Source organism: Pezoporus occidentalis, unplaced genomic scaffold (genome assembly GCF_034315485.1).
Source record: "Pezoporus occidentalis ecotype Australia unplaced genomic scaffold, CSIRO_AGI_Poc_V1 ctg280, whole genome shotgun sequence".
In the NCBI taxonomy this organism is placed as follows: domain Eukaryota; kingdom Metazoa; phylum Chordata; class Aves; order Psittaciformes; family Psittacidae; genus Pezoporus; species Pezoporus occidentalis.
In genome coordinates this window covers 1,120,850-1,144,631 of record NW_026914719.1, presented here as the reverse complement: position 1 = coordinate 1,144,631, position 23,782 = coordinate 1,120,850, and the positions used below count along the sequence as shown (strand labels likewise).

The following is a 23,782-nucleotide window of genomic DNA, read 5'->3' as shown; positions in this document are numbered from 1 at the left end:
GCTGCCCCTATCCCCACCGCATTCCTGTCTCCCCTGATCCGCTGCAAGCATGGCCATGGTCCAGCTGAGCTGGAAAATCAGGTCGTGCTGTTGTGCCCAGGGGCAGTTCATGGTCTGGCATGTGGGATACCGGACACCTTCTTGCTGGCCCAAGCCAGAGCCTCCCCCCTCACCCCATTTCTGGGGGCTAGAAAACCCTCTTTTAACGCTCAAACCTGAAGGGCAACCAAGATATCTGTGTGGGAACTGTGTGCCAGCAACACGTTCAACCTGGGGCCACGTGGTTGGAAAGATCTCCCAGCAGAGCCCGCTCTGAGTGTGTGAGGAGAGGTTGGTTTGCAGGCAAACAATCCCTTTTTCCTCCATTTCCCATCATTTTCCGTTCTCCATCAAAGCCAGGCACCTCCAAGGAGAGTGGAAAACCAAACAGATCCCTTCTTTCTTTGTGCCAGTGTGCTGGGCTTTGTGCTTTGTGCCAGTTAATACAGGATGCAGGTTACTACAGGGGTTACCCCGAGTGCGGGTTGGGGTGTTGGGGTGTATGTGTCTGCCCCTACTCCCCTTCCTCCAGTCCTCCCACCCAGACCCACACACACTCCACGGGAGGCTGCAGGATGTGGTCCCCAACCTGTGCCCACCTCCCCCTGCCTCCTCCTCCGGCACCCCACCTACGGACCCCCTGCTCCTGCCCCAAGCCCCGCAGCCCCCGTGCCCCTCTCTTGGCGCTGCCATGGGGCGGCAGCGGCGGTGGGGACGGGCGAGGGCAGGGGCAGGGGAGGCAGCCGCGTTCGCCGTTGCCGCTGGAGCTGGTTAACCATTGTCCCGGGCGGGTTAGGTAACACGGAGCGCAGCGGGGGAAGCAGGGGAGACTGCTTGAGCAAACAAGGTGCGCTTGGCAGGGCAGCGCGCTGCGTGACAAAGCGCTCCCCTCTCCCTGCCGGCCTGCCGGGTTATCTATTGATGGAGAATAAACACCTCGCCCACAGCGCAGCGCGCAGGGGGACAGCGGGAGGCAGCTCCTGAGGGAGCCGGGCTTGCCCCGCTCACTGCGTCCCTTCCCCAGACACCATCAGCATCCCGACCCCTTCCCACTGCTTGTGTGGGCAGCCGGAGCATCCCGGCTCCTTGTGGTCAGGGATGGGCCCGGAGCACCCTCCGCTTGCTGGAGCCAGCGGATGCCAGCCAGGAAAACCTGTTCCCTGAGGAAGGTTACGCAAGGAACGTGACGGCGGGCTGGCTGCAGCCCAGGTTATGGGCTGCCTCCTGCTTCACACCCAGGGACCGGGACCTCTGCTTGCACCACAGGGCAGCCCTGATGGCCTCACCTCAGCCTGCGGATCTGGGAGCAGCCCAGAGCACTGGGAGGGGAGGGATTGAGGTCTTCTGTATGATTTTGTTATCCACGTCTGCAGCCCCTCTCCCACGTCTCGCTGAATCGCAAGGCCTGTGCCCATCTCCTATGGGCATGGCCATAACAAGAGGTCGGATCTGGTCCATGGGCACCTCCTGCCCCTGGCAAAGCAGATGGGTTGTGCCCTTGATGCCACTGCAGCATCTCCAGGCTGTCCTTCAGCCCAGGGCTGCCAGCACAGAGCAGAGCGCCGTGGGTCACAGCCACTGGAGTGAAGCAGGGATTCGCAGCTGGGTCCGTGGTCCCCCTGAGCCCCTGGGCGCATCGCTTGGCTCCCACATCCCGGCCAAGCTGAGGCAAAGTGGGAGCAGTTCCAGCCAGGACAGCCCAGGAGACAGCAGAAACGGGCCTCGAGAGCCCCAGCTTTGGAGGAGTCCTTGCTCTCTCTTGCACCGTGTCACACTCTTGCAAGTGCAGGATCAGTGATTTTTGCCTCTACCGTGAAGCGCGGCTGGGGAGCAGTGACTGCGTCCTCCTTCCAAAAAGGCATCCCAGGCTTTGCAATGCACCTTTCCTGCCTAGAGGCATCCCAACCCCCCCCCTCACCCCTGCCACTGGGGGGCTGGCTCCCTCCTTAGTGACTCCAGGGACTGGCTGGAGCCCTTCAGAAGGACGTGACAGTGCTTTTGCATGGGCATCCCAGGTCTGGTCAAGCTCCAAGTTCAGAGGAGGGGTCCCAGGGCCCTTGAGGGTGAACAGAAGCTGAGTTGTGCTTTCACCTGCATCCCACATTCAGCAGGGTCCTGTGCACCAGCAGGAGGTGAAGGTGGCAACAAGAACTTCTGGTGCCCAGCAGTACTCAGAAAGGCTCATGATGAACTGCAGGCAGCGCATGCCAATGTATGGACCACTGCTTGCCAGGCTCATGGTAGAAACGTATCTGAGAGCCTGCTTGGCCTCCAGCCCTGTGAATCCCTTCTTGCTGCCCCACAGACATATGGGGCATCCCTGCGGGGTGGGCTGGGCTACCTGGGGAAAGCTGGCATTGCCATTGAGCAAGGGGCAGGTGATGTGTTCGGGTTGTCCACGCTGCCAGGCTATAGAGGTGCCCCCTCCTGAAGATGTGGTCCTTAAGGGGCACCCAGGTCCTAGGAGGGGCTCCCAAATGGGTAGACTGGAAGAGGAGCAAGGTTTGCACATAGTGCAGAGCCTGTGCTGCTGCTTGATGGCCCTTCACATCCCAGGAGAGAGCCCCAGGCAGAGAGGGGCTGGAGGTTCTCCTGCAGCCCCTGACCCAGAGCCAGGCACGGAGGGAGCTGAGACCAGCCAGGAATGTGCTTCCCAGCAGCCTGCGACTGGGAAACTGCCTCCCAGGAGCCCTGTGGTAAAGGTGATGGCCAGGGCTGAATGTCTGCAGGGCCCTCAGGGAAGCCAAGGTTTGGGAGCGGGTGTGGGGTGTCCCTGAATGGCTTTGAGACAGAGCATCCAAATCTCACTGCCTAGGGACAAGGAGAGCACCTCACAGTGAGGAAGACCCTGGGACCAGGATCATAGAATCATGGAATGGGTTGGGTTGAAGAGACCTTAAAGCTCCTCCAGCTCCAAGTCCTGCCACAGACAGGGACCCCTTCCACTGGAGCAGCTTGCTCCAAGCCCCTGTGTCCAACCTGGCCTTGAACACTGCCAGGGATGGGGCAGCCACAGCTTCTCTGGGCACCCTGGGCCAGCGCCTCAGCACCCTCACAGGGAAGAGCTTCTGCCTAAGAGCTCATCTCAGTCTCCCCTCTGGCAGGTTAAAGCCATTCCCCTTGGCCTGTCCTTACAGGCCCTTGTCCCAAGCCCCTCTCCAGCTTTCCTGCAGCCCCTTTAGGCACTGGAGGGGCTCTGAGGTCTCCCCTTCAGGAGCCTTCTCATGCAATGGGACATTCCAGGTAACAGGAGCCCTGTCCTCACCCTGTCTTTGAGCAAAACAAAACCAAGAAAACAGAGAGGGAGGTACAAAAAAACCCAACCAAAGAGCAGTTTATTCACTTTACCTTCCCATGTGCACAGGAGGAAACCACACGCACCTACAGAGTGCCTGCCTGGGCTGGCATCCCCCTGCTGCAGCCGACACAGAGCCCGTCTGCGCCTCCGCGGCATCACTTCAGTCCAGCTGAGCATCACCACCTTGCACAATGCACACTCTCCATGGGGACATCTTAGTCATGAAAAAATACATCTGTACATTCATTCTGTGCTTTTTTTGGGTTTTTTCTTTTTGTCTTACATAAATTAGAAGCTACTTTTTGGGGAAAAGGCCTGGTTCTAGATACAGGCAGCAGGGATGGAAGTGCAGAGTGGTCCTGCTGCCTGTCCCCCAAGTCCTCTCTGCCCTGAGGGCACGCCAGGGCCAGGTGAAGCTCCACAGTGTTCCCATCTTCTCTCAGCAGGTGCCACACCGAGAAGCTGCAGCACAGGGGGGCCTCACCCATCCCACACAGAGCAAACAGGATGGTGGGCACCATCGCCATGGAGCGAGCAGGGATGAGGGAGAGCCCTGGGGATGGGATGAGGTCTGCCTGATGGCAGGGGAGGTGGTGCTGCTCTGCCTGGGCAGGAGGTGGGTGACAGCAGGAGAGCTGCTGCAGTCTCGCTGCGGTGCCTGCTGCTTCTTGAACGTCTCCCATTTGCATTTGTCCAGGCTTGGGAGCAGCCAAAGTCGCTGCGAGTCCGGTTTTGGAGGCGTGAATCCAGTGAGGGATGTAACTGCTTATAACAACCTGCCCCAGCCAGAGCATCAGCGCTGGGCACCCCAGTGCCGACAGTCACCAGCAGGCACAAGCCTGCGCACCAAGGGTCACAGTTTCACCCCCTGCACGGGGCAGCAGCTTCCAGCTACAGCTGCAGGCAAAGGCTCCTGCCAAGGAGCCCACCTTGGGGCTGGCCCTTGGGGCTTCTCAGCCCCCACAGCTCGTCCAGGACTCCTACAGCTCCTTGCTCCTGTTGAGCACCTCCTCCTCCTTCCAGCCGCTGGAGTTCTTCCCAAACTTGTACACCAGCCGTCGTCCATCCACCCTCTCCAGGATCTCCCGTTTGTAGTAATACCTGCGGGAGATGGAGCTGGAATCAGGGCTCTGGATGCAGCCTCACGTGCTCCTGGGGGGGGTCCAGGCTGAGGCCAGGTTTCCCCCAGGGCCAGGGGCAGGCACTCACCGCATGGCTCTGCTCAGCTTCTCATAGGTCATGCTGCTGTTCTTCTTCTTCTGACCCCAGAGCTGAGCCACGGCTTCCGAGCGCAGGAACTTGAAGATACCCTCCTGCCGGTCCTCCCACTTCATCAGCCCCTCATTCAGCTCCGGGTGGATCAGGATGTCCCGGATGAACTCCCACAGGTGGGTGCCTCTTGGGGCTGGAAGAGGAAGGCAAGGTGTAGAGGAGGGGAGATCCTGCAGGTCCCTGTACCTTGGAGCTCCTTAAACCCCCTGCCAAGAGCCAGTGGACGTGGTTCTTCCTCCCACCTCCCCTCCATCACTGAGCCAAACTGGGGGGGGTCCACCTACAGTGCTTGCTTTTTCTGCTCTCCAGGCAGTCCCTGCTCTCCTTGCTGAGCTTTCGGGGCCGTCCCCGTTTCCTCTTGCCGTGTTTGCTGTCCCCTTTCTTGCTCGCTGCAAAGCCATCTGTGCACACGGAGAAAGGGACACGTTAGCTCACACAGAGCCCGCTGGGCATGGAGACGTCCTCCTCAGGGGCACAAGCACAGGGGAGAGGTGAGGGGCTGCACACCCTGTTCAGGCCCACGAAACCATCCCCCGGAGAAGGTACCCCCATTCCCTCTAGCCCCATCCCACCACGCTTAGGGCTGCACACTGTCCATTCACCAGACCACCTCCGGTATTCCAGGTGTCACTGCCAGCTGGGATCAGCCATGAGCACAGCTTTCAGTGCCCAGGATCAAGAGGGGCAGCCTTCACTCACCACTTCCCCCAGCTCGCTGCTGCCCCGGATATCCCAGCTCTGCCCCAGAGCCTGCACCACCAGTGTTTGATGCAGAGAAACAGACCCAGGGCGCACAGAAAACCAGCGCCAGCCCCTTCCCTGCGTGAGGGGGGGGTTTCAGGCATCGTCCCTACGACCACTGGCAGATGGGATGTACCCAGGGGGAAGAAGCCCTCCCTGCAGCTCGATAACTCACCATCAGGGAAGAGCTTTGCTTCTGCAGGGTCAAGATCAAGGTCACTTCCACCGGAGTCCTGGGAGTTGGGGCTGTGGGACATGACGGGTCCTGCCAGGCAAAGGAACAACAGCTCATGGCATCTGGAGGTGCTTCTCCCTCCCCAGGCCCCTGCAGCCAGCCTGGTACAAGAGCCAAGCCTGCCTTTGGTGGCAGGGGCAGTTCTCCACTCATCTTCCAGCCCAGCACAAGCAAAGGGAACTCTTCACCGGGCACAACTGACCTGAGACATCGGAGCTGCCTGGGGACATGGCATCAGGCAAGCAGGTGAAGTCTGTGCATAGGAAAGGGTTTGTGGGCTTCATGTCCTCCAGGGAGTCCTTGGCACAGGGATTTCCCATCTCTGGAAGGGGCGGAGAAGGGGAGAAGGGGTTTAGCCCTGCCTGCACCAGCATCCTGGTCCCTGGTGAAAAGGCTTGGTGGGGGCCCCTCTCTTACCCAGGTGGCTGCCGTCCAGGAAGGGCTCTTTGGAAGTCGCATCCTCTTTTTCCAGTAAGTCAATGATCCAGTTCAGCTCCTCGGAGGCTGCAGAGGTGGGGTCTGGGATTAGCGATGCCCATTGGGTACGGGGTGAGTGGTGCTTACTGGGAGCTAAGCCCAGCCCTGCCTGGGCTCTCATTTGTGCACCCACGTCCCCCTGAGCAGCCTCCCCAAGGCAGCAGTGCCCAAGGGGGACAAGGCTGGGGTTGGGAGGGGGTCTCAGCCTCCTGCTTCTGGCTGGGTACGAAGGGGACGTTGGGGCACTCACTGATCTCATGCAGGCGGTCATAGAGCTCGTCCCCCAGGGGCCCGAAGATGAGGCGCATCTGGTCCCTGGTGCAGTGGCAGAGCGCGTGCCCGTCCATGTTGCAGCAGGAGAAGTCAATGGAGCTGGCATCGTACTTGTTCTTCTCCACGTGGTAGCTGATCCATTCCAGCACCTGCACCTTGGTCCAGAAGTACGGGAGCTCACTGAACCACTCCGGTTTGTCTGCAAAGGATGGAGAGCAGGGCTCAGGTGCCAGCGCTGTGTGCCCAGCATGGGCTGCAGATGGGCACCGGGTCCAATCCTGTGCTGATCACGCGGGGTCCGCAGGCCCTGTGCTTGGAGGGTTACGGGACTAACAGGCACTCAGCGCCTGGGTTACCTTGCTGTGCCCTGGTCCTGTCCTTGTGTTGGGGGACAACAGCCAGCTCCCCCCATCCCTGGTTTTGATGCCATTGATCCTATCAGGTCCTTGCTGGGATGCACCCTACTCAACTGGAGCGTTCCTCATGCCATCCCTGGGGCCAGCCCATGACGGTCCCACTGGAGGAGCAGGACCCCTGATACCAGGGCTGTACTTCCAAATGGATCTCCTGGTGAGCCCTGGCACCCTGTTCCCTGGGATGCGCTGGGGGATGAGGGCAATGATTCATTCACCTCCCATATGCACCCGATGTGCTCCAAGCACCTGCACCTTATGCCACCTAGGGTCTCCTACAGCAGCCTTTTAGCCCACACACCCCTGGGGAAACTGAGGGATGGTGGAAACGACCTGCAAGGACCTTCCAATGCTTCTCCAAGGCTCACTGCAGCCTCGCATGCTGGCTCCCCTGTGCAACCACCACCACTTCCCGGGTCCTACCTGTGCCCTGTGCCAGGGGCTGGCTGGTGGGGAGGCTCAGCCCCAGGGTGCTGTCCTCCCCAAGGTGTCCCAGCATGTCCAAGGTTGGCTGCATCTCATCCGGCTGGTACATGGCGCTGATGTAGTTGGACAAGATGTTGCTGAGCTCACAAGATCCTGCCATCAGGCTCTGTACCGAGAGATGACAGTGAGCCCTGGGGAGGCAGCAGGACCCAAGGGACGGCGCTGGGTGAGTCCCGGCTCTCCCTCCCGCCCTCCCTCCCTCCACCCATCGTCATCTCTCAGGTCACTTCTGCAGAAGCACCCGCCCAGCACCTTGTGGCCAGGGTAGGGGCTGAGTCACCACCACCCCGGGGCCAGGAGCAAGGGAGGCTGAGCCAGAGCAAAGCAGGGACCCAGGACATGGGGTCACTGCAGCAGCAGAATGGCCCTGTCCCAGCCTGGCCACAGCAGCCCTGCAGCAGGCAACGTAAAGATTCCCGTAGGGAATGGTGCTGCGCAGCCCCTCCATGGGGATGGGTGCTGTGGGGAACGCAGCCGTTGAGAGCGCCCAGCACCCTGCAGGGACTCCCGTGCCGGCAGCTCCAGTCCTCAACAAGCAGCACATCCCAGTAACTCTGCAGCCAGAAGGGGACCGAGCCCCTGCCTAAGCCCTCGTTGGAAGAGCCAAATCTTGCTGTTTGCTTGTCAAAACCGAGGGGCCGGGGGGCCCCCCTCCAGGTTGCCTTCTTGCTGCCCCCCCCCAGAAGGGCTGGCAGCCGCGGTGGGACAACGAGCGTGCATTGAGATGACACCGAGCGCATCCCCCGGCGAGAACAAAGATGAGCAAGGAGGGGAAGCAAACCCCATCCCAGGCTGGGGGACATCGACAGGCCCCGGACGAAAGCGCTTTGGTACCTTCCGCGACGGCAATCCCGGGAGCAGCAGCTAATCCAGAGAGCAGCGAGGGAGGAGAGCGCGCCCTGCCCGGCCGCTAGGCACTGCTCATGGGCCGGGGGAGGCTGGTGCCGATGGGCAAGCCCTGCCCTCATCTCCTCTTTTATAGCACGGGCGGCGTAAGGATCCGGCGGCCCGAGGGGAATTCCAGCCCGAAACGTTCGTGCTGCCGGATCCAGGTGATTTGCATAACACGAAGCGCCGGGTCCCAGCCCAGCGCTGCCTTGCCGGGAAATCTGGGCTGGCCGGGTTTAATCATTGCCAGAGCCGCGGCCCTGCCGCTGCCCCACGGTTTCACCCCCACGGGAGCTGCGGGCGCTTGGCTTCGCTGCTGTTTGTTTCCCTGCAGCACCCGGGTTCCATCGCTGCCAAGCAAAACACAGCCGGCGGGGCCGCAGCGAGCCCCCGGGGGCTGCGCTCCCCTCCCTGCGGGGCAAAGGCAGCAATGGTGCCCCTGGGTGCCCGCCGGCAGAACGGGTGCTCCAGGGGGGCCTTGGCACAGTCACGTTCACCCCAAAAGGGAGGGCTCAGTGACCAAGGCAGGCGCATCCCGGGAGCGGGGCTCAGGTGGGGATGGGGCTGCACGGGAGTGGAGCAGAGACCATGGGGCTGGGATAGCGCTGCTCCCTGCGTTAGGATGGGTCAGGTTTTGCCCCTGCTGAGCTGTAACAGCTCATTCCCTGTCGTTTCACAGCCACGGGCACTCACCACGGGCACAGGCCAAGGGGCAAGGCAGGGTTGTGGGATGCATTTGGGGAATTATCCTCTGGCGGCTCTTGCCCCTCTGAGTCTGGGGCAGGGGCTGCGTTCGTGCTGGTTTTAGCCCTGTGCTGGCAAAGAAGCCTGAGGCCAGTCCAAGCCAGTAACTTGGCACCTGTTTCCCTGGTGCTGGTGCTTTGCCAAACCAGCTACATCCATGCCACACACGGGCTGGTGCAAACCGAGGGGAGCAGGGCAGACCCTGGCATCACTCAGCCACCCATCCTCATCACTTAAGGGTCTTTTCCAACCTAGCTGATTCTACGATTCAAACCGGTGCCTGGAAGCAAACCATCTCGTGTTGACAAGGCACTGAGAGACTGTCGCAAACGTGCTCTACTTTGGCCCATGGGTCAGCCAGGGCAGGATGGTTCTGTGCCCTGTGTCACCCCGGCCTGCCGTGCGTGCCATGGCCCCGGGGCTGGCAGGGCCAGCGTACCAGCCAGGAGGCACCGGGTCATGCCAGCTCATCACCCGCCCCAGCTTCATTCCTCTGTGGCACAGTCACGAGTGCTGGGTGCTGCCAGGCCCTTTTGTTTCCTGGGCACAGCATCCCACAGCACCCAGGGACATCCCCATGCCCAGGAGCAGCCACTGCCATGGGGCAAGCCAAGACCACCAGGAGAAACACCAGCACCGGGCAGACACGGAGCTGGGAGCTGAGCCCAGGGTACCACTGAGCCTGAGGACCTGGCTGGGCTTCCAGTGCTCGGGATTAGAAACGTGCCCCTGGGGAAGCTTTTTCCATGCACTGTGTCTCTGGAGCAGAATGGGGCACCACAGGCCCAGGGGTGATGGGGAGGCTGTGTAGCATTGAGGAATCTCCTGCCCAAGCACACGTAACTCCCCTTGCACCCAGGGGGATCTGATCGGATGCCTGATGGGGCTCTCTGGCATGGGCTGCATCAAGCATTCCCTTTCCCCCATCTCCCTTCCCTGCAGGCCTGCAGGAAGTGCTGCAGTCAGCCCATGCACTTGGGCTATGCCAGCAGTGGGAGAGGTGCCCTCGGTGGGTGACACCTCCTAACTCCTTATGTGTGCCTGATGTGCTGGAAGCCCTCTGGGTCTTCCTGGGCCTCAGCCCATCCTCTTCTTTCCCCTTGTGCTTGGGAGCCAGGAGCTCAGTGGACCTGAGCAATCCTCCCCAGCACCCTGCTGACCTGGAGAAGCAGCCTTCCTGCCCATGTGCCTGATGGATGTGCCACAACCCAGGCCCAATAATGGGCCACAGGGAGAAGATCATGGTGGGGCATGCTCCCTCAATATGCCGAGAGCAAGGGAGAGCAGAAGCCTCCCCTGGTGTGTCCCCAGAGCCACAGGGCAGCAGCACCCTGGTGGATGGTACCCATGGGATGCTCTGCTGCCATGGAGCACCCACAGCACTGAGGGGCCAAGGGCAACTCCTCCTTGAGCCTGAGGATGGGTGACAGGGGCTGCCATGGCCTTATTGCCACAGCCAGTGCTCCCAAGGATGTGTCCCTGCTGTCCCCTTGCTGCTGGGCCAAGCTCCCAGGGCATCTTCAGGGATGGGGGGAACACGGCACTGGGCGCTGCCAGCCCAAGCCTGGCATCCTGCTGCAGCAACAAAGAGGTGGTCATGAGTTTGGAGTGAGTTGGTGACACAAGGGACGGCAAGGGAAGGTGCAGGTACGTTGGTTCAGGGGATGGCTGATTCACCAGGATGCTGCTCATGTCACCTACCCCGCCGGCAGGAATTTGGCCCATGACACCCGCACAGTTGTTGCCCCACAGAGCCTGTTTGCCCAGGCAGTACCGTGGTGTGGCTGCCGGCACACCGAGTGAGCCATGGCACAGGCTGAGGGTGCTGCAGGACCCTGTGCCAGCCCTCCAGAGAGACACTGTTAGGGCCAGGCCTGCAGCATCCTCAGGATGAGCACTACAAGGTGGGTGTTGAGCCCAGGGCCTGGGCCCCAGCTTTCACCCTATGGAGGCAGCGCGGTGTGGGGTGCCCCATGTGGGGCTGAGGCTTGTGCCAGCAGGAACCGCGTCTGCGGTCGATGCGGGCGCAGCCCGTGCTGCTCTGTCCAACCAGCACAACCAGTGCTGGTTGTACGGCAAAGAGAAAGGGGGGGGTCGCTGGGGCTGTGGAGCAGGGGGTGCAGCTCAGCCCCCTGCAGCACCTAGGGCAGGTTGGGGGCCTCCTGTCTTGGGGGGGGGCCAGCCCCGGTCCCTGCTGGGCTCCCAGCGCATCCCCCAGCCCGGGGTCCGGCCGCTGCGCTGAGCCCTGCGGTCCCGCGGTCGGCACTGCCACCTACCGGCTGCCCTCGGAACCGCAGGGACCGGCCCCCCGTGCCCCCCGGGGCCAGCCCGGCTGGGTCTGTGCTTCCCCCAGCTCAGCCCTCACGTTCCCCTCAATGCAATCGCCTCTGCCCCCGCTGCCTGGAGTGGAGCCGCCGTGTGTGGAAGGATGCAGGTCACCCTCTCCCAACGCATCGGTCCACACAAGCCTTTTACCCAGGGTGTGATCAGCAGTTCCCGGCCGTGCTCTTCCTCTCCTTCAAAGCCATCTTTGACATTTCATCTCAGAACGTTTTATTTGTGGAGGTAAAAAAAGCAAGGGACAAACACAGCCATTGAACAAACCTCCTGAGGCCGAAATAACTTTATTTACAGGAACACATCGAGGTGTAAGATGCATGTACACGCCTTGTCCTCTGACATAGCCAGGCTGCTGGGCTGGGCTGCGTGACCCAGCAGAGACAAAAAACACACCTTCACAAGAGCTGGCCTCTAGAGAACAGCTCTGAACAAGAGAAGGCACCTGGTGTTTGCAAACATGGGCAATGACAGGGGGTGATGGAACTGGTGACACGATGCAGCCACTGCCTGAGCCCTCCCCAGGACTGGACTGGATGGTGCTGGGTGGTCCCAGGACATGCAGACCATGGCAGGTACCAGGGCAGAGCTGTTGCAAGTGAGGGAACTAACCTCTGGGGACAGAAGGAAGGTGCAGGGCTTGCTTTTTGGGGGGTCTCCTCCCATTTCCAGCTGGGGCACCAGGGGGGCCAGGGCTCCCCTTCCCTCTCCAGAACAGTGAATGGGGCTCAGGGAGGGTGTTGCAGAATGGAGCAAAGCTTCCAGCAAACGGGAGCCCCCTGCTCTGCAGGGTTTATACCTGCACCAGCACAGGACAGGGGGAGGACTGGGACAGGGGCACTGGGAGAACAGGCACCGGTTCTGCAGCACCAAGGCAGCAGCTGAGGCCCCAGAGGAGCTGTGCTTAGGGAGGAACAGGGGAGGGGACAGGAACCCAGAGCCCAGCTCCTCACAGCTGGCCAGGCTGGGAGGTGCAGCACCCGCGTGTCCTTCTGTGCCACAAGGGCTGCGAGGGCCAGGGATGGGGCAGTGCCCAGGCTTCCTGGGGGGCTCAGAGTGGTTTGGGGACCCTTGCGTGCAAAGCTCAGCTCTGGGCCAGCTCTGTGCCCGCAGCAGAGCCAGGAGCTGGCCCCTGTGTGCTGGAGTGGGGAGAGCCAGGGGGCAAGAGTCAGTGGACAGGAGCGGCGAGCAGTGATTTGAGGAAGGGAAGGACCTCCCTGGACTGCGGGTATCAGAACACCCTCAGCACAAACCAGGGTGCTTCAGGGTGAAGCAAAACAAGGCGCATGGTGCGAAGGCAGCTCCAGACTGCCTCTTTCCAAACCCCATTGTGGCAGGGGAGGAGGGTACAAGTCTGTGTCAGCTCCCCAGCACTGAGCAGGGGATAATCTGGGGGCTCCAGGGGTACCCTGGTTTATGTTCAGTGTCTGGAATGGGAGCTAGGTTCAGCTCTGAGAGCAGGAGCAGGAATACCGGCTGAGCTGAGCCTTTCAGAGGTCCGAAGGGATAAGATGGACCAATTCCAGGCTGCCCATCAACTCAATAATAATGTCAGAAATGCCAAGCCTCTGTCCAAGCATCCCACCAGCAACGGGAGCAAAATCACAGCTGGGGGATCCCGGTGCAAAGGTGAAAGGTGGGAGCAGAGGGGAGAGCAGGATGCTGGTCCTGCTGCGCTGGCCAGGAGGAGGCAGAGCACAGTGCACAACGGGTGGCTCCGTGTCGTGGTTTAAGCCCAGTCTCCTGCTCCCCCCCCCGACCTTTCTTCCCCCCCCCCCCAACTCCTGGAGGGATGGGAAGGAGAATGGAAGGAATGTAACTCCCACGGGCTGAGATAAGAACAGCCCAGTAACTAAGGTATAACACAAGTCACTGCTGCTGCCACCAATGATGATAAGGGGAATAACACGGGAAGAGAATACAATACCACCCGCTGACTGATACCAATACCTAGCGAGACCCAGCACAGAGCTGACTCTTCTGGGTAGCTCTCACTTACATCCTGGCCATGACGTGCTGTGCTATGGAACACCTTTGGTCAGTTCGGCTCAGGTGTCCTGTCCCTGTTCCTCCCAGCTTCCCCTCCTCCCTGGCAAAGCATGAGGCTCACAAAGTCCTTGGTCAGACTAAACATTAGTGAGCATCAACTAAAACCATCATCGTTATCAGCGCTGTTCCCAGGCTGAAAGTCAAAACCACAGCACTGCACCACCTACTAAGAAGGAGAAAAATGACTGCTACTGCTGATCCCAGGACACTCAGCCTTGCAGGGAGCTGTGGGTGAGGATATGTGGTCCAAGGACGAATTCAAGTGTGAAAACTCTAACAAGAGAAGGCTAAAACTATCAGCACACGCTCCCCACAGCATCCCCGGAATGAAACGCAGTGCTAAGAGCAAACCAGCTTGCATCGTGGGGTAGCTAAACCAGATAAACACACAAGAAATGCATGGGAATTACCAACCCACAACGGTACTAAGGCATGCACACATACAGATGTAGGATCACAGCCACTCCTCCCATCAAAGAACACCAGCAGCACCATCTGAAGGCGACAGAAGCCTTGAAGCCCCATAACATGCTGGTGGATAGAGCAATAAAGCGGGTGCTCAGCATCATCCGTGATTGACCACTTAGGGGACCTGAGATGCGAAGGCAGAAAGCTGTTGGTGGGCATCACCTACGACCAGGGGACACCAGCACAGCCCCATCAGCGGGGCAATTCACCTAAACCTCCATGTGTGCAGTGCATCTTTGGGAAGGGTTACAGTTAGGGTTAAGGGTTAGGGTTAGCTATGGTTAGGGATAGAGCTAGGAGTTAGGGTAAGGGTTAGGGAGGCCTAAGGAGGGCCCCCCTATAGACCTGGGGGGGCTCAATACACACGTAGGAGGGTTAAGGAGGGACCCACTGCAGAATCGGGGGGGTTAAGGGTGGACCATGCCATTCCCATGCCTGAGGAACCCTAATGCAGACTGCGGGTTCCCCCCCAGGACACGAGTGACCCCCGTGGAGCCTGGTGGGTGCCGCAGCCCCCACCCAGATAAGCAGCGGAGCCGGGGTGGGCCCCACTTTGGTCGTTGCCCCTTTAAGGCCACCCGGGGCTCGGCCCTCGCGGAAGGGGCGTGGCCAGGCTGGCGCGGGAAGGGGGCGTTTTCCCGCGGTGTGGGGGGGGGCACGGGAGGAGCGAGCGCGCGGCCATGGCGGTGTTGGGGTACTGGGACATCCGCGGGGTGAGCGCCATGGGGGGGTCTCTGGGGGTCCCCTGAGTCTTAAAGGGGGGTCCTCATGCACTTAGAGGGGGGCTTTGGGGGTTCCTCCTTGGGGGGGGCCATGCGCTTGCAGTGGCACCGTGGGGGTCGTCGTGCGCTTAATGGGGGGCTCTGGGGGTCCCTCTGCTATTAGAGGGGGGCTATGGTGGAACCTTTGCACTTGGCGGGGGGGGGGGTGCAGGGGTCCCTTGAGTCTGATAGGGGGGTCCCCATGCACTTGGAGGGGTCCTCTGGGGTTCCTTCTGCACCCGGAGGGGATTGTGGGAGGCCCCCTGCTCTTGGAGGGGGTTTTGGGGGGCCCCCTGGTTTTGCGGGGGGGCTTCTGGGGTTCCCTTTGCTTGTGGGGGGGTTCCCATGCACTTGGGGGGGGGGCTTTGGGGGTCACCCTGGTTTTGCCGGGGGGGGCTCTGTGGTTCCCTCTGCTTGTGTGGGGGGGTTCCCATGCACTTGGGGAGAGCTTTGGGGGTCACCCTGGTTTTGCCGGGGGGGGGCTCTGTGGTTCCCTCTGCTTGTGGGGGGGTTCCCATGCACTTAGAGGGGGGGCTCTGTGGTTCCCATGGTCTTGCAGGATGGGCTCTGGGGCTCCTTATGCACTTAGTAGGGGGCTCGTGGGGGGGTTGCAGCTCTCCCCCATCCTGCCTCAGTTTCCCCATGTGGGGGGGGTCTCACCGATCGCTGCCCCCCCCCCCCCCCCCAGCTGGCCCACGCCATCCGCCTGCTGCTGGAGTACACAGAGACCCCCTATGAGGACAAGCTCTACAGCTGTGGGGAAGGTAAGTGGGGGCCAGAGGGGGCCCATGTCAGCCTCAGGCCTTTGGGGGTACATGGGGCTACCCCACACCCCCAAACCCCTCCATGGCCTTCCAGCTCCTGACTATGACAAGAGCCAGTGGATCAATGAGAAGGAGAAACTGGGCCTGGACTTCCCCAATGTAGGTGGTGTTGCTGGGGGGGGATGGTTGGGGGGTGTTTTGGGGGCTGTGGCCTCATGTCCCAGTGACCCCCCAGCTCCCCTACTTCATCGATGGGAAAGTGAAGCTGACGCAAAGCAACGCCATCCTGCGCTACATCGCCCGCAAGCACAAGATGTGTGAGTGCAGGGATGGGGTGGGATTGGCTTGGACTTGGACTTGGGTTGGGTTGGGATTGATTTAGAGAGGGGTTGGGCTTGGCCTTGGACTTGGGTTGGGTTGGGCTTGAGTTGGGTTGGGCTTGGGTTTGGATTGATTTAGAGGGCTTGGGCTTGGGCTTGGACTTCAGCTGGGTTGGGTTGGGCTTGGGTTGGGATTGATTTAGAGAGGGGTTGGGGTTGGGCTTGGACTTGGACTTGGGTTTGGGCTTGGGTTGGATTTGGGTTGGGCTTGGATTGGGATTGACTTGGAGAGGGGTTGGGCTTGGCCTTGGATTTAGATTGGGTTGGGTTTGGAGTGGGGTTGGGTTTGGGTTATGTTGGCCTTGGGTTGGGTTGGGTTAGGCTTGAAGTGGGGCTGGGTTTGGGTTGGGATTGACTTGGAGAGGGGTTGGGCTTGGAGTGGGATTGACTTGGGTTGTGGTTGGCCTTGGCCTTGGAGTTGGGTTTGGGTTGGGGGACCCCACTCAGCACTCATGTAACCCCCATAGGCGGTGAGACGGATGAGGAGATCCTGCGTGTGGACATGCTGGAGAACCAGGTCATGGATTTCCGCATGAGCCTGGTCATGGTCTGCTACAACCCCGACTTCGTGAGTGCCCCCATGGCGCTGGGTGCCCCACGGCAGCGTCCCCGTGTGGGGCAGGGGCTCTCGGTCCCCTGGGGGCTCCTCTCCACCACTGTGTCCTGCAGGAGAAGCTCAAGCCGGGTTACCTGGAGCAGCTCCCGGGGAAGCTGAAGCTCTTCTCCACCTTCCTGGGGGACAGGAAGTGGTTTGCGGGCGAGAAGGTACAGCCGGGACCCCGGGGGGTGGCCGTGGGTGCTGGGGGGGGTTCTGTCCCCACACTGGCCCTCACCACAACCCCGTTGTCCCCAGCTCACCTTCGTGGACTTCCTCATGTTCGATGTGCTGGACCAGAACCGCATCTTCGAGCCCAAGTGCCTGGAGCCCTTCAAGAACCTCAAGGACTTCATGGACCGCTTTGGGGTGAGCGGGGACACCCCGGGCATCGCCTTTGGACACCCATGGGTTGGGGGTGCCCCACTGGGACATGGTCCTCATGCTGCCTTTGCCCCCCCCTCCATAGGCCCTGGAGAAGGTGGCTGCCTACATGAAGTCCAGCCGCTTCCTGAAGATGCCCATCAACAACAAGATGGCCAAGTGGGGCAACAAGAAGGAGTAGGGGCTCGGTGTGGGGCTAGCAGGGGGGGTCCTCACCTGACCCCTCCCAGCACCCTCATTGGGGGGGCGGGGGAGTGGACAGTGCTGATTTGAGGTCCTCCAACACAATAAAGTGCTTTAGTTGTGGCACCCTGTGCCCTCCAAGTGCTGTGGTGTCAGGGTGGGGGGCGCCAGGCTTGTCCCCCCAGCATGGGGGTGAGTGGGGACATCCCTGCCCCATGGCCATTGTCACCCCCTTTGGCATGGGTTGGTCTGGGGGGGCAGAAGCTCAGCCCCGTGGGGTTCCTCATGCACGTAGTGGGGGCCCTCTGGGGGTCCTTATGCCCTTAGAGGGGGGGCTCTGGGGTTCCTTCTGCTCCTGGAGGGGGGGCTGTGGGTGTCCCAATTGTCTTGTAGGGGGCTATAAGGGTTCCCATGCCCCCACTTTGGGCATTGTTTGGTGGGTGCTGCCCATGATGGGGACCCAGAGGTGTCCCTTGGGTGCTGCTGTGCCCCCCCCCGCATGGTGCACACCCCACTGCCATCACCCTCTTTATTTCCCATACCAAGCACTTTACACTGTGGGGTGCCCCCCCCTCCCTCCGCTTCCCTTGGGGGGGGTCCCCAAGAACCCAGTGGCACAGTGCGGGGGTCCCAGCAGCTTTGTGTCATTGGTGGGGACCTATCCACCAGAGTGGATGTTGGATTGGGGGGGACACCCCTGGGGGGGGTTGGGGTGCCCCCCTCGAGCCCCCCCCAATCCTGCAGTGCCTGTGGGGCTCCATCCTGAGGGTGCTCGGGATCCATGGGGGGTCAGTCCGTGGGGCCCATCTGCAGGGAAGGGGAAGGGGTCGGTCTATGCTGGGGGCAATGGGGGAGGGTGCAGGGGGTTATGGGGGACGCAGGGGGGGTATGGGGGGTGCAGGGTTTATGGGAGGTGCAGAGGGTTATGGGGGTGCAGGGGGCTGTGGGGGGTACAGGGGTTTATGGGGGGTGCAGGTGGTTATGGGGGGTGCAGGGGGTTATGGGGGATGCTGGGGGCTATGGGAGGTGCAGGGGGTTATGGGGGATGCTGGGGGCTATGGGGGGTGCAGGGGGCTATGGGGGATGCCGGGGGCTATGGGGGGTGCAGGGGGTTATGGGGGATGCCGGGGGCTATGGGAGGTGCAGGGGGTTATGGGGGATGCCGGGGGCTATGGGGGGTGCAGGGGGTTATGGGGGATGCTGGAGGCTATGGGGGGTGCAGGGGGTTATGGGGGATGCCGGGGGCTATGGGGGGTGCAGGGGTTATGGGGGATGCCGGGGGCTATGGGGGTGCAGGGGGTTATGGGGGGGATGCAGGGGTGCTAGGGGGGGTGCAGGGGCTATGGGGGGGTGCAGGGGGTTATGGGGGATGCAGGGGGTCATGGGGGGTGCAAGGGGGCTATGGGGGTGCAGGGGGTTATGGGGGGGGATGCAGGGGTGCTAGGGGGGTGCAGGGGGCTATGGGGGGTGAGGGGGGTCATGGGGGGTCATGGGGGTTCCCTCACCCCCAGGGTCGCGCGGGCCGAGGACAGCTTGAAGTGGAGGCGCCGCCACTCCTCGGGGCACACGGCGCGGAGCTCGGCAGCGCTCATCTGCAGGAGCTGCTGCCCCCGGAGAGCCCCCAGGCACCGAACAGTGCTGCGGGGAGCGGAGGGGAGGGAGGGGGACGGGGGGGGGGGGGGGATGGAGGGAGGGAGGGAGGGAGGGAGGGAGGGATGGAGGGAGAGAGGGATGGAAGGAAGGAAGAAGGAGGGATGAGGGGAGGGATGGAAGGAAAGGGAGGGATGAAAGGAAGGAAGGAAGGAGGGATGAGGGAAGGGATGGAAGGGATGAGGGGAGGGATGGAGGGGGGGAGGGATGAAGGGAGGGGTGGATGGAAGGAGGGAGGGATGAGGGGAGGGAGGGAGGGATGGAAGGAAGGAAGGAGAAGAGATGAGGGGAAGGATGGAGGGAGGGAGGGATGAAGGGAGGGGTGGATGGAAGGAGGGAGGGATGGAGGGGAGGGATGAAGGGAGGGGTGGGTGGAAGGAGGGAGGGATGAGGGGAGGGATGGAGGGAGGGAGGGATGGATGGAAGGAAGGAAGGAGAAGAGATGAGGGGAAGGATGGAGGGAGGGAGGGATGAAGGGAGGGGTGGATGGAAGGAGGGAGGGATGAGGGGAGGGATGGAGGGAGGGAGGGATGAAGGGAGGGGTGGGTGGAAGGAGGGAGGGATGAGGGGAGGGATGGAGGGAGGGAGGGATGGAAGGAAGGAAGGAGCGATGAGGGAAGGGATGGAAGGGATGAGGGGAGGGATGGAGAGAAGGAGGGATGAAGGAAGGGGTGGGTGGAAGGAGGGAGGGATGAGGAGAGGGATGGAGAGAAAGAGGGAGGGATGGAAGGAAGGAAGAAGGAGAGATGAGGGAAGGGATGGAAGGGATGAGGGGAGGGATGGAGAGAAGGAGGGAGGGATGGATGGACAGGCGGATAGACAGAGGGATGGGGGATGCACAGTGAAGGGGTGATCAGAGCTCGCCCCCCCCCAACGGAGCCCCCACGTTGGTTGTTGGGTGTCGGTTGGGGGGATCAAGGTTCCACCTACATCCGGGAGAAGCCCTTGTCCTGCAGCCAGGCCGTCACCTCGGAGGGGGGGGAGTCGGGGTGCAGGCTGGGGGGGCTGGTCTGGAGCGGGGGACACGGGGTGAGACCCCTGCTCCGCTTCCTGGCGCTGGGAGGGGAACGGGGGGCACCCACCTGGCTGTGCCCCCCCCAGAGGGGCTCCAGGATGTTGCTGGGGACGAAGCCCTTGTCCCCCCGGCCGTCCTGCACCAGCCACCACCTCCTCTGCTGGTCCAGGACCTGGGGTGCACGGTGACAATGGGGGACCCTTCCGGCACCCATCATGCAGGGTGCGGGTCCCCATTCCACCCTCCCCGGCAGCACCCATGGTGGGACCCCCTCCTTGGTTCCTACCTGCAGCGTGTCCCCCATCCTGACGCTCAGCTCCTGCGGGTTCCTGCTCTGGAACTCATACAGGGCTCGGACCAGCCCCTGCCTAGGGGAGGGGGCCCTGCAGATGGATAGGGTGGGGGACCATGAGCATCCATCCAGGGGTTGGGTGATGCCCTCAGCACCCTCAGCACCACTTACGCTTGGCCAGGTTTGTCCCTGCGGCCGGTGCCCGGTGACTGCGCGTTGAGCAGGGAGAAGGGCGAGTGTGGGCTGTGAGATGGGGTCACGGAGGCGGGCGATGGGATGTCCTGGTCCCCTGCACGCTGTACCTGCTCCATGGGGGGGGGCAACCACCCATCCGAGAAGACGGGGATGTAGCGGGGCACCAGCTCGCTGTCGGGGTACTCTGCCCTGCAGCGGGCACAGGGTGGGGGGGAGCCGAGTGGGTGCCGTGACCCCCAAACCAAGGCTGGACCCCCCCTAAACCTCGATGCTGGTGGCGCTGGCCCCCACCTTGTCCTGTTCCAGGCCGTGCCCAGGCTCTTCCATGTGCGGAAGCTGTCGTGGTCCAAGCTCCTCTCCAGCAGCTCCAGCGCTTCGGGCACCAGCAGCGGCGCCTCCACCGATGGGGCCAGGCTGGGGTTGGGGCAATGGGCGAGGACCTGCGGGGATGGGGCTGGAGCAGCACCCCCAGGATGGGGGGGGGGGGTGACAGCAATCCCCACCCTGTGCACCCTTAGGGGGGGGTCTGGGTCCTGCTTTGGGGGGCACTCACAAAGGAGAGGGCGGTGAAGATGAGCCTGAGCAGCTCCCGGGGGTCCGGCTCCCGCACGTGCTGGTGGGTCCGCCCCTGTGTGGAGGGGGTGAGGGTGATCCCACAGAGCCCCCCCCCCAGCCCCATAGAACCCCTCATTAAGGACGCACCAGGGATGCCCACAAGCAGTGGGGGTCACATCCAGCCCTATGGGACCTACCAAGAGGTTAAGGGCGTATTTCACCTTCTGGAAGAAGTCCGTGTAGTCACTCGTGGAGGGCAGGGCTGGAGGAGGAAGAAAAGGGGGGGCTGGCACCGGGATGGACCCCCCATCCCCTCCCAAAGCTGCTCTCCCCTCCAAGCCCTTCCTCATCACCTTTGTTCTTCTTCTTCTTCTTCTTCAGGTCGCTGGTGCTCTCCATGCCCAGGGCTGCCCTCACCCGGTTCATAAAGAGCTCCAGGTCGCTCAGCACATGGTTGAGAACCTCCTATGGGAGCAGGATGAGACCCGGTGGGTGCTGTGGGGAAACACTGGGGTGTCCCCATTGGGGGGGGGGTGGAGGTGGGAGATGGGACTTACAACATCCCGGTCCACCTCGGACATGACCTGGCTCGAGGGGGTGGTCCGTGGGGTGTCCATCAGCCCTGGGTGAGAGCAGAGGGTCCCAGCTCTGCCCCCCATCACCTCCATTCCTCCCCATGGGGAAACTGAGGCACTGCAGAGCCCCCCCCCCCCGACTCACCGTGGTCCAGCCCATGCTGGTCGGACACGAGGGCATCGAGCTTGGGGGTGTTTTCCCATCGGTCTGGGGCCACGGGGGGACCCTGCGAGTATGGGGGGGTTCGGCTGCTCCTGGGCAAGGAGGGATGGGAAAGGGGGAGCTGAGGAGGGGCTGAGGGGAGAAGGAGCCCAGGGATGGGATATGGGGTGGGGAAGAGGGTATCGGGTCATGGGGGAGGGGGGCTGTGTCCATGAGATGGGGTTGTAGGGGGGTGCTGTGTCCATGGGGATGAGGGTAGATGGAGGCCATGGATGGGATACAGGGGTGTGAGGGGGCATGGCGGTCATGGGGGCGACTGTGCCCGTGGGGATGGGGTGAGAAGGGGGCTGAGTCTATGGGGACGTGGGGCGGGGATATGAGCCAGGAGCTGGGGTACCAAGGCAAAAGTGGGGGTTCACCCCCCAGGAGGGCGGAGGGGTTCAGCACCCTTTGAGCTTATCCCCTCTCCCCATGGAGACCCCCATGTGGGGGGGGTCAGCTTTGGGGGCACAGGGACGGGGTGGACACCCCCGAGCCCCCCTTACCTGTGCCCATAGAGGCTCCTCTGCTCCTCCTTGCGCTGCTTCACCAGCTTCTCCAGGCTGCTCCTCAGCGCCTCTGCCTGCGCAGACCCAGCGCCATCAACCCCAGCACAGCCCGGGGCTGCCCCCCGTTAACCCCCGCCCCATGGTGTGTGTGTTGGGGGGGGGGTCCCAGGGCTCACCCCCGTTCTCTCGCACTGGAAGAGCAGGACGCTGGTGCCGGGGGGGCTCTGCTCCTGCACGCTGATGGCCAGCACGGAGCTGTAGCTGCCGATGGCCGGCGTGGTCCAGCAGCCGTGAACGCTGCCCAGGGGGTAGGCGTCCAGCTCCTCCTGCGGGGGGACACGGGGTGCTCAGCACCCCCCCCAGAATGGGCACTGGGGCCAAGGGGGTGCAGGGGCTGTAGGGGTGCAATGGGGGATAATGGGGGTGGCAGGGTTAGGGGGGTACAACGGGGGGGATAGGAGGCTTTTGGGGTGCTGAGTGGTGGGGGGGTGGCTGGGGAGGAGGGGTGAGAGGGGTAGGGGGATGCAAGGGTTGAATATGGTGTTAGAGATGTTGGGGGGCAAATATGGGGATACCAGATGTGTTAGGGATGTTGGGGGGCAAATATAGGGGTACAGAGATAGGGGGATGCCAGATCTGGGGGAGCATCGGATTTAGGGGGTGGAATGTGCCAGGGTGGGTGTCAAGGGCCACACGAGGTGGGTGCTAGGTTGGGGGTGCAGGGGGGTGTTGAAAGGCTGATGTGGGTGCTGGGGTGAAGTGCGGTACTGGGGTTAATGGGGTGCGGTGACTGCAGCGGGTGTTGGGGCCAAAGGGGTGCAAAAGACCATTAAGGGGGTGCTGGGGTTATGGGGGTGTCAGAGCTGCTGGGGAACAAGTGGATTTACGGGGGTGCTGGGTGCGGGTGGGTGCTGTGGCCAAGCTGGGTGCCCCGGCCATGGTGTGGGGGGGGGGTCCCATCCCTGGGGGTGCCCTGTGCAGGAGGTACCTTGCTCTCCACATCCCTCAGCACCAGCTGCTGGTCCTTGACCTGCAGGATGAGATCCTGCCCCCAGACCCGGCCCTGCGCCTCCAGCGCCCGCAGCCGCGCAACGCAGTCCCAGGCGCTGCGCAGGTCCCCGTCCAGCCGCGCAGTCAGCAGGTGCTGGGGGGGGGGGGGGGAGACCCACACACGGCAATGGGGGTCAGCGGGGGGCACCCCCCACCACCCCCCGGCGCGGTTTGAGGGGGATTTGGGGGGCTCCCACCTCGACGTGGTGCTGGAAATCGCTCTGGGGCTGGAGCAGGGTCCGGCCGTAGCCCTTGCGCTGGTCTGCAGGGAGGTGTGGGGTGAGCGATGGGGACAGCGTGGGGCCGGGATTGGGGTGACGGGGGGGGGTGGTTTGGGTGCTGCCCGCACTCACTGTAGATGCTTTTCCCGGTGGGGCGGGCGAAGCTGTTGGAGTGGCGCAGGGGGGAGCTGTCCTCGTGCTCCCTCCTAGACGGGACCGATGGAACTTTGTGCCCCACAGCGCGGTCCCCTCTGCCCCACAGCCCCCGGGGTGGGTGGGGGGGTCCCCCCAAGGCGGGGGTACCCGCACCCTCTGGGTACTCACCGCATCGCGGGGCTCCTCCAGCCGCCAAAGGGGTCTCCCATCCTTTGGGGGGGGGGGGGAGCGAGGGCGGCTCGATCCTGCCGCGGGGTCCTGAGCTGGGCATGGTCCCCGCGTCACCCCGGGGGTGTCCCCCGCCACCTGCACCCCCCCCTCTCGGCACGGTGGCATCACCCCAGGCCCCCCCCCCCCTCCATGGCCCCAGTCCCAGCCCCATGGGGTTCTCGCAGCACCCGGACCCCCCCCGCCGTGCCCCTCGGGGGGGTCCCGCTCTCGGGGTGCCCGCGCTCACCCCAACCCCGGTGCCTCCGGGATCAGCTCTGGGAAGCGCGCCCGGGAGCGTGGCACGGCCCTGACGTCGGCACCGCACCCGCCTGCTCTTTGCCCCCCACGGCATCTGCCCCAAGGCA

At 62.7% G+C, this 23,782-nt stretch overlaps 3 protein-coding genes and 1 long non-coding RNA gene across 4 annotated transcripts; 1 reads left to right on the top strand and 3 right to left on the bottom strand.

The window, feature by feature from the left end:
* Positions 1-3,351: 3,351 nt before the first annotated feature.
* ELF3 (E74 like ETS transcription factor 3) lies at positions 3,352-8,249 on the bottom strand. The gene is made up of 9 exons (XM_062625694.1): positions 8,069-8,249; positions 7,172-7,340; positions 6,313-6,534; positions 6,003-6,089; positions 5,788-5,907; positions 5,526-5,615; positions 4,894-5,010; positions 4,547-4,742; positions 3,352-4,438 (listed from the first exon to the last, which is right to left on the bottom strand). Exons 2-9 carry the CDS (start codon positions 7,332-7,334, stop codon positions 4,318-4,320), a joined length of 1,116 nt encoding a protein of 371 aa, XP_062481678.1. The 5' UTR covers positions 7,335-7,340; positions 8,069-8,249; the 3' UTR covers positions 3,352-4,317.
* A 6,038-nt stretch (positions 8,250-14,287) lies between these two features.
* Positions 14,288-16,913, top strand: LOC134167250 (glutathione S-transferase Mu 3-like). The gene is made up of 8 exons (XM_062625701.1): positions 14,288-14,433; positions 15,170-15,245; positions 15,340-15,404; positions 15,481-15,562; positions 16,093-16,193; positions 16,295-16,390; positions 16,479-16,589; positions 16,690-16,913. Exons 1-8 carry the CDS (start codon positions 14,401-14,403, stop codon positions 16,783-16,785), a joined length of 660 nt encoding a protein of 219 aa, XP_062481685.1. The 5' UTR covers positions 14,288-14,400; the 3' UTR covers positions 16,786-16,913.
* Positions 16,914-17,576: 663 nt separating this feature from the next.
* On the bottom strand, positions 17,577-22,428 carry EPS8L3 (EPS8 signaling adaptor L3). Its single transcript, XM_062625710.1, has 14 exons — positions 22,396-22,428; positions 21,957-22,106; positions 21,778-21,854; positions 21,215-21,324; positions 21,052-21,116; positions 20,848-20,959; positions 20,692-20,756; positions 20,493-20,567; positions 20,231-20,379; positions 19,916-20,128; positions 19,739-19,820; positions 19,368-19,624; positions 18,293-18,425; positions 17,577-17,594 (listed from the first exon to the last, which is right to left on the bottom strand). The coding sequence occupies exons 1-14, from the start codon at positions 22,426-22,428 to the stop codon at positions 17,577-17,579; spliced, it is 1,539 nt and encodes a 512-aa protein (XP_062481694.1).
* Positions 22,429-22,993: 565 nt separating this feature from the next.
* On the bottom strand, positions 22,994-23,485 carry LOC134167251 (uncharacterized). The gene is made up of 3 exons (XR_009966141.1): positions 23,376-23,485; positions 23,184-23,257; positions 22,994-23,092 (listed from the first exon to the last, which is right to left on the bottom strand). It is a non-coding gene; the product is annotated as an uncharacterized LOC134167251 (long non-coding RNA).
* Positions 23,486-23,782: the final 297 nt, after the last annotated feature.

Bases quoted from the DNA above. Each gene is read 5' to 3' on its own strand.
- ELF3 (XM_062625694.1), bottom strand. From the start codon at position 7,334: ATGGCAGGATCTTGTGAGCTCAGCAACATCTTGTCCAACTACATCAGC. The intron at 6,090-6,312 runs GTGAGTGCCCCA...CCACCTCTGCAG, and splicing joins TGACCGCCTGCATGAGATCA to CCTCCGAGGAGCTGAACTGG. The intron at 5,011-5,525 runs GTGAGTTATCGA...CCGTGTGCACAG, and splicing joins AGCAAAGCTCTTCCCTGATG to ATGGCTTTGCAGCGAGCAAG.
- LOC134167250 (XM_062625701.1), top strand. From the start codon at position 14,401: ATGGCGGTGTTGGGGTACTGGGACATCCGCGGG. The intron at 16,194-16,294 runs GTGAGTGCCCCC...TGTGTCCTGCAG, and splicing joins TCTGCTACAACCCCGACTTC to GAGAAGCTCAAGCCGGGTTA. The intron at 16,590-16,689 runs GTGAGCGGGGAC...CCCCCTCCATAG, and splicing joins ACTTCATGGACCGCTTTGGG to GCCCTGGAGAAGGTGGCTGC.
- EPS8L3 (XM_062625710.1), bottom strand. From the start codon at position 22,428: ATGCTCCCCCAGATCTGGCATCCCCCTATCTCT. The intron at 20,757-20,847 runs GTGATGAGGAAG...TTCCTCCTCCAG, and splicing joins GAAGAAGAAGAAGAACAAAG to CCCTGCCCTCCACGAGTGAC. The intron at 18,426-19,367 runs GTAGGTGGAACC...CGCTCCCCGCAG, and splicing joins GACAAGGGCTTCTCCCGGAT to CACTGTTCGGTGCCTGGGGG.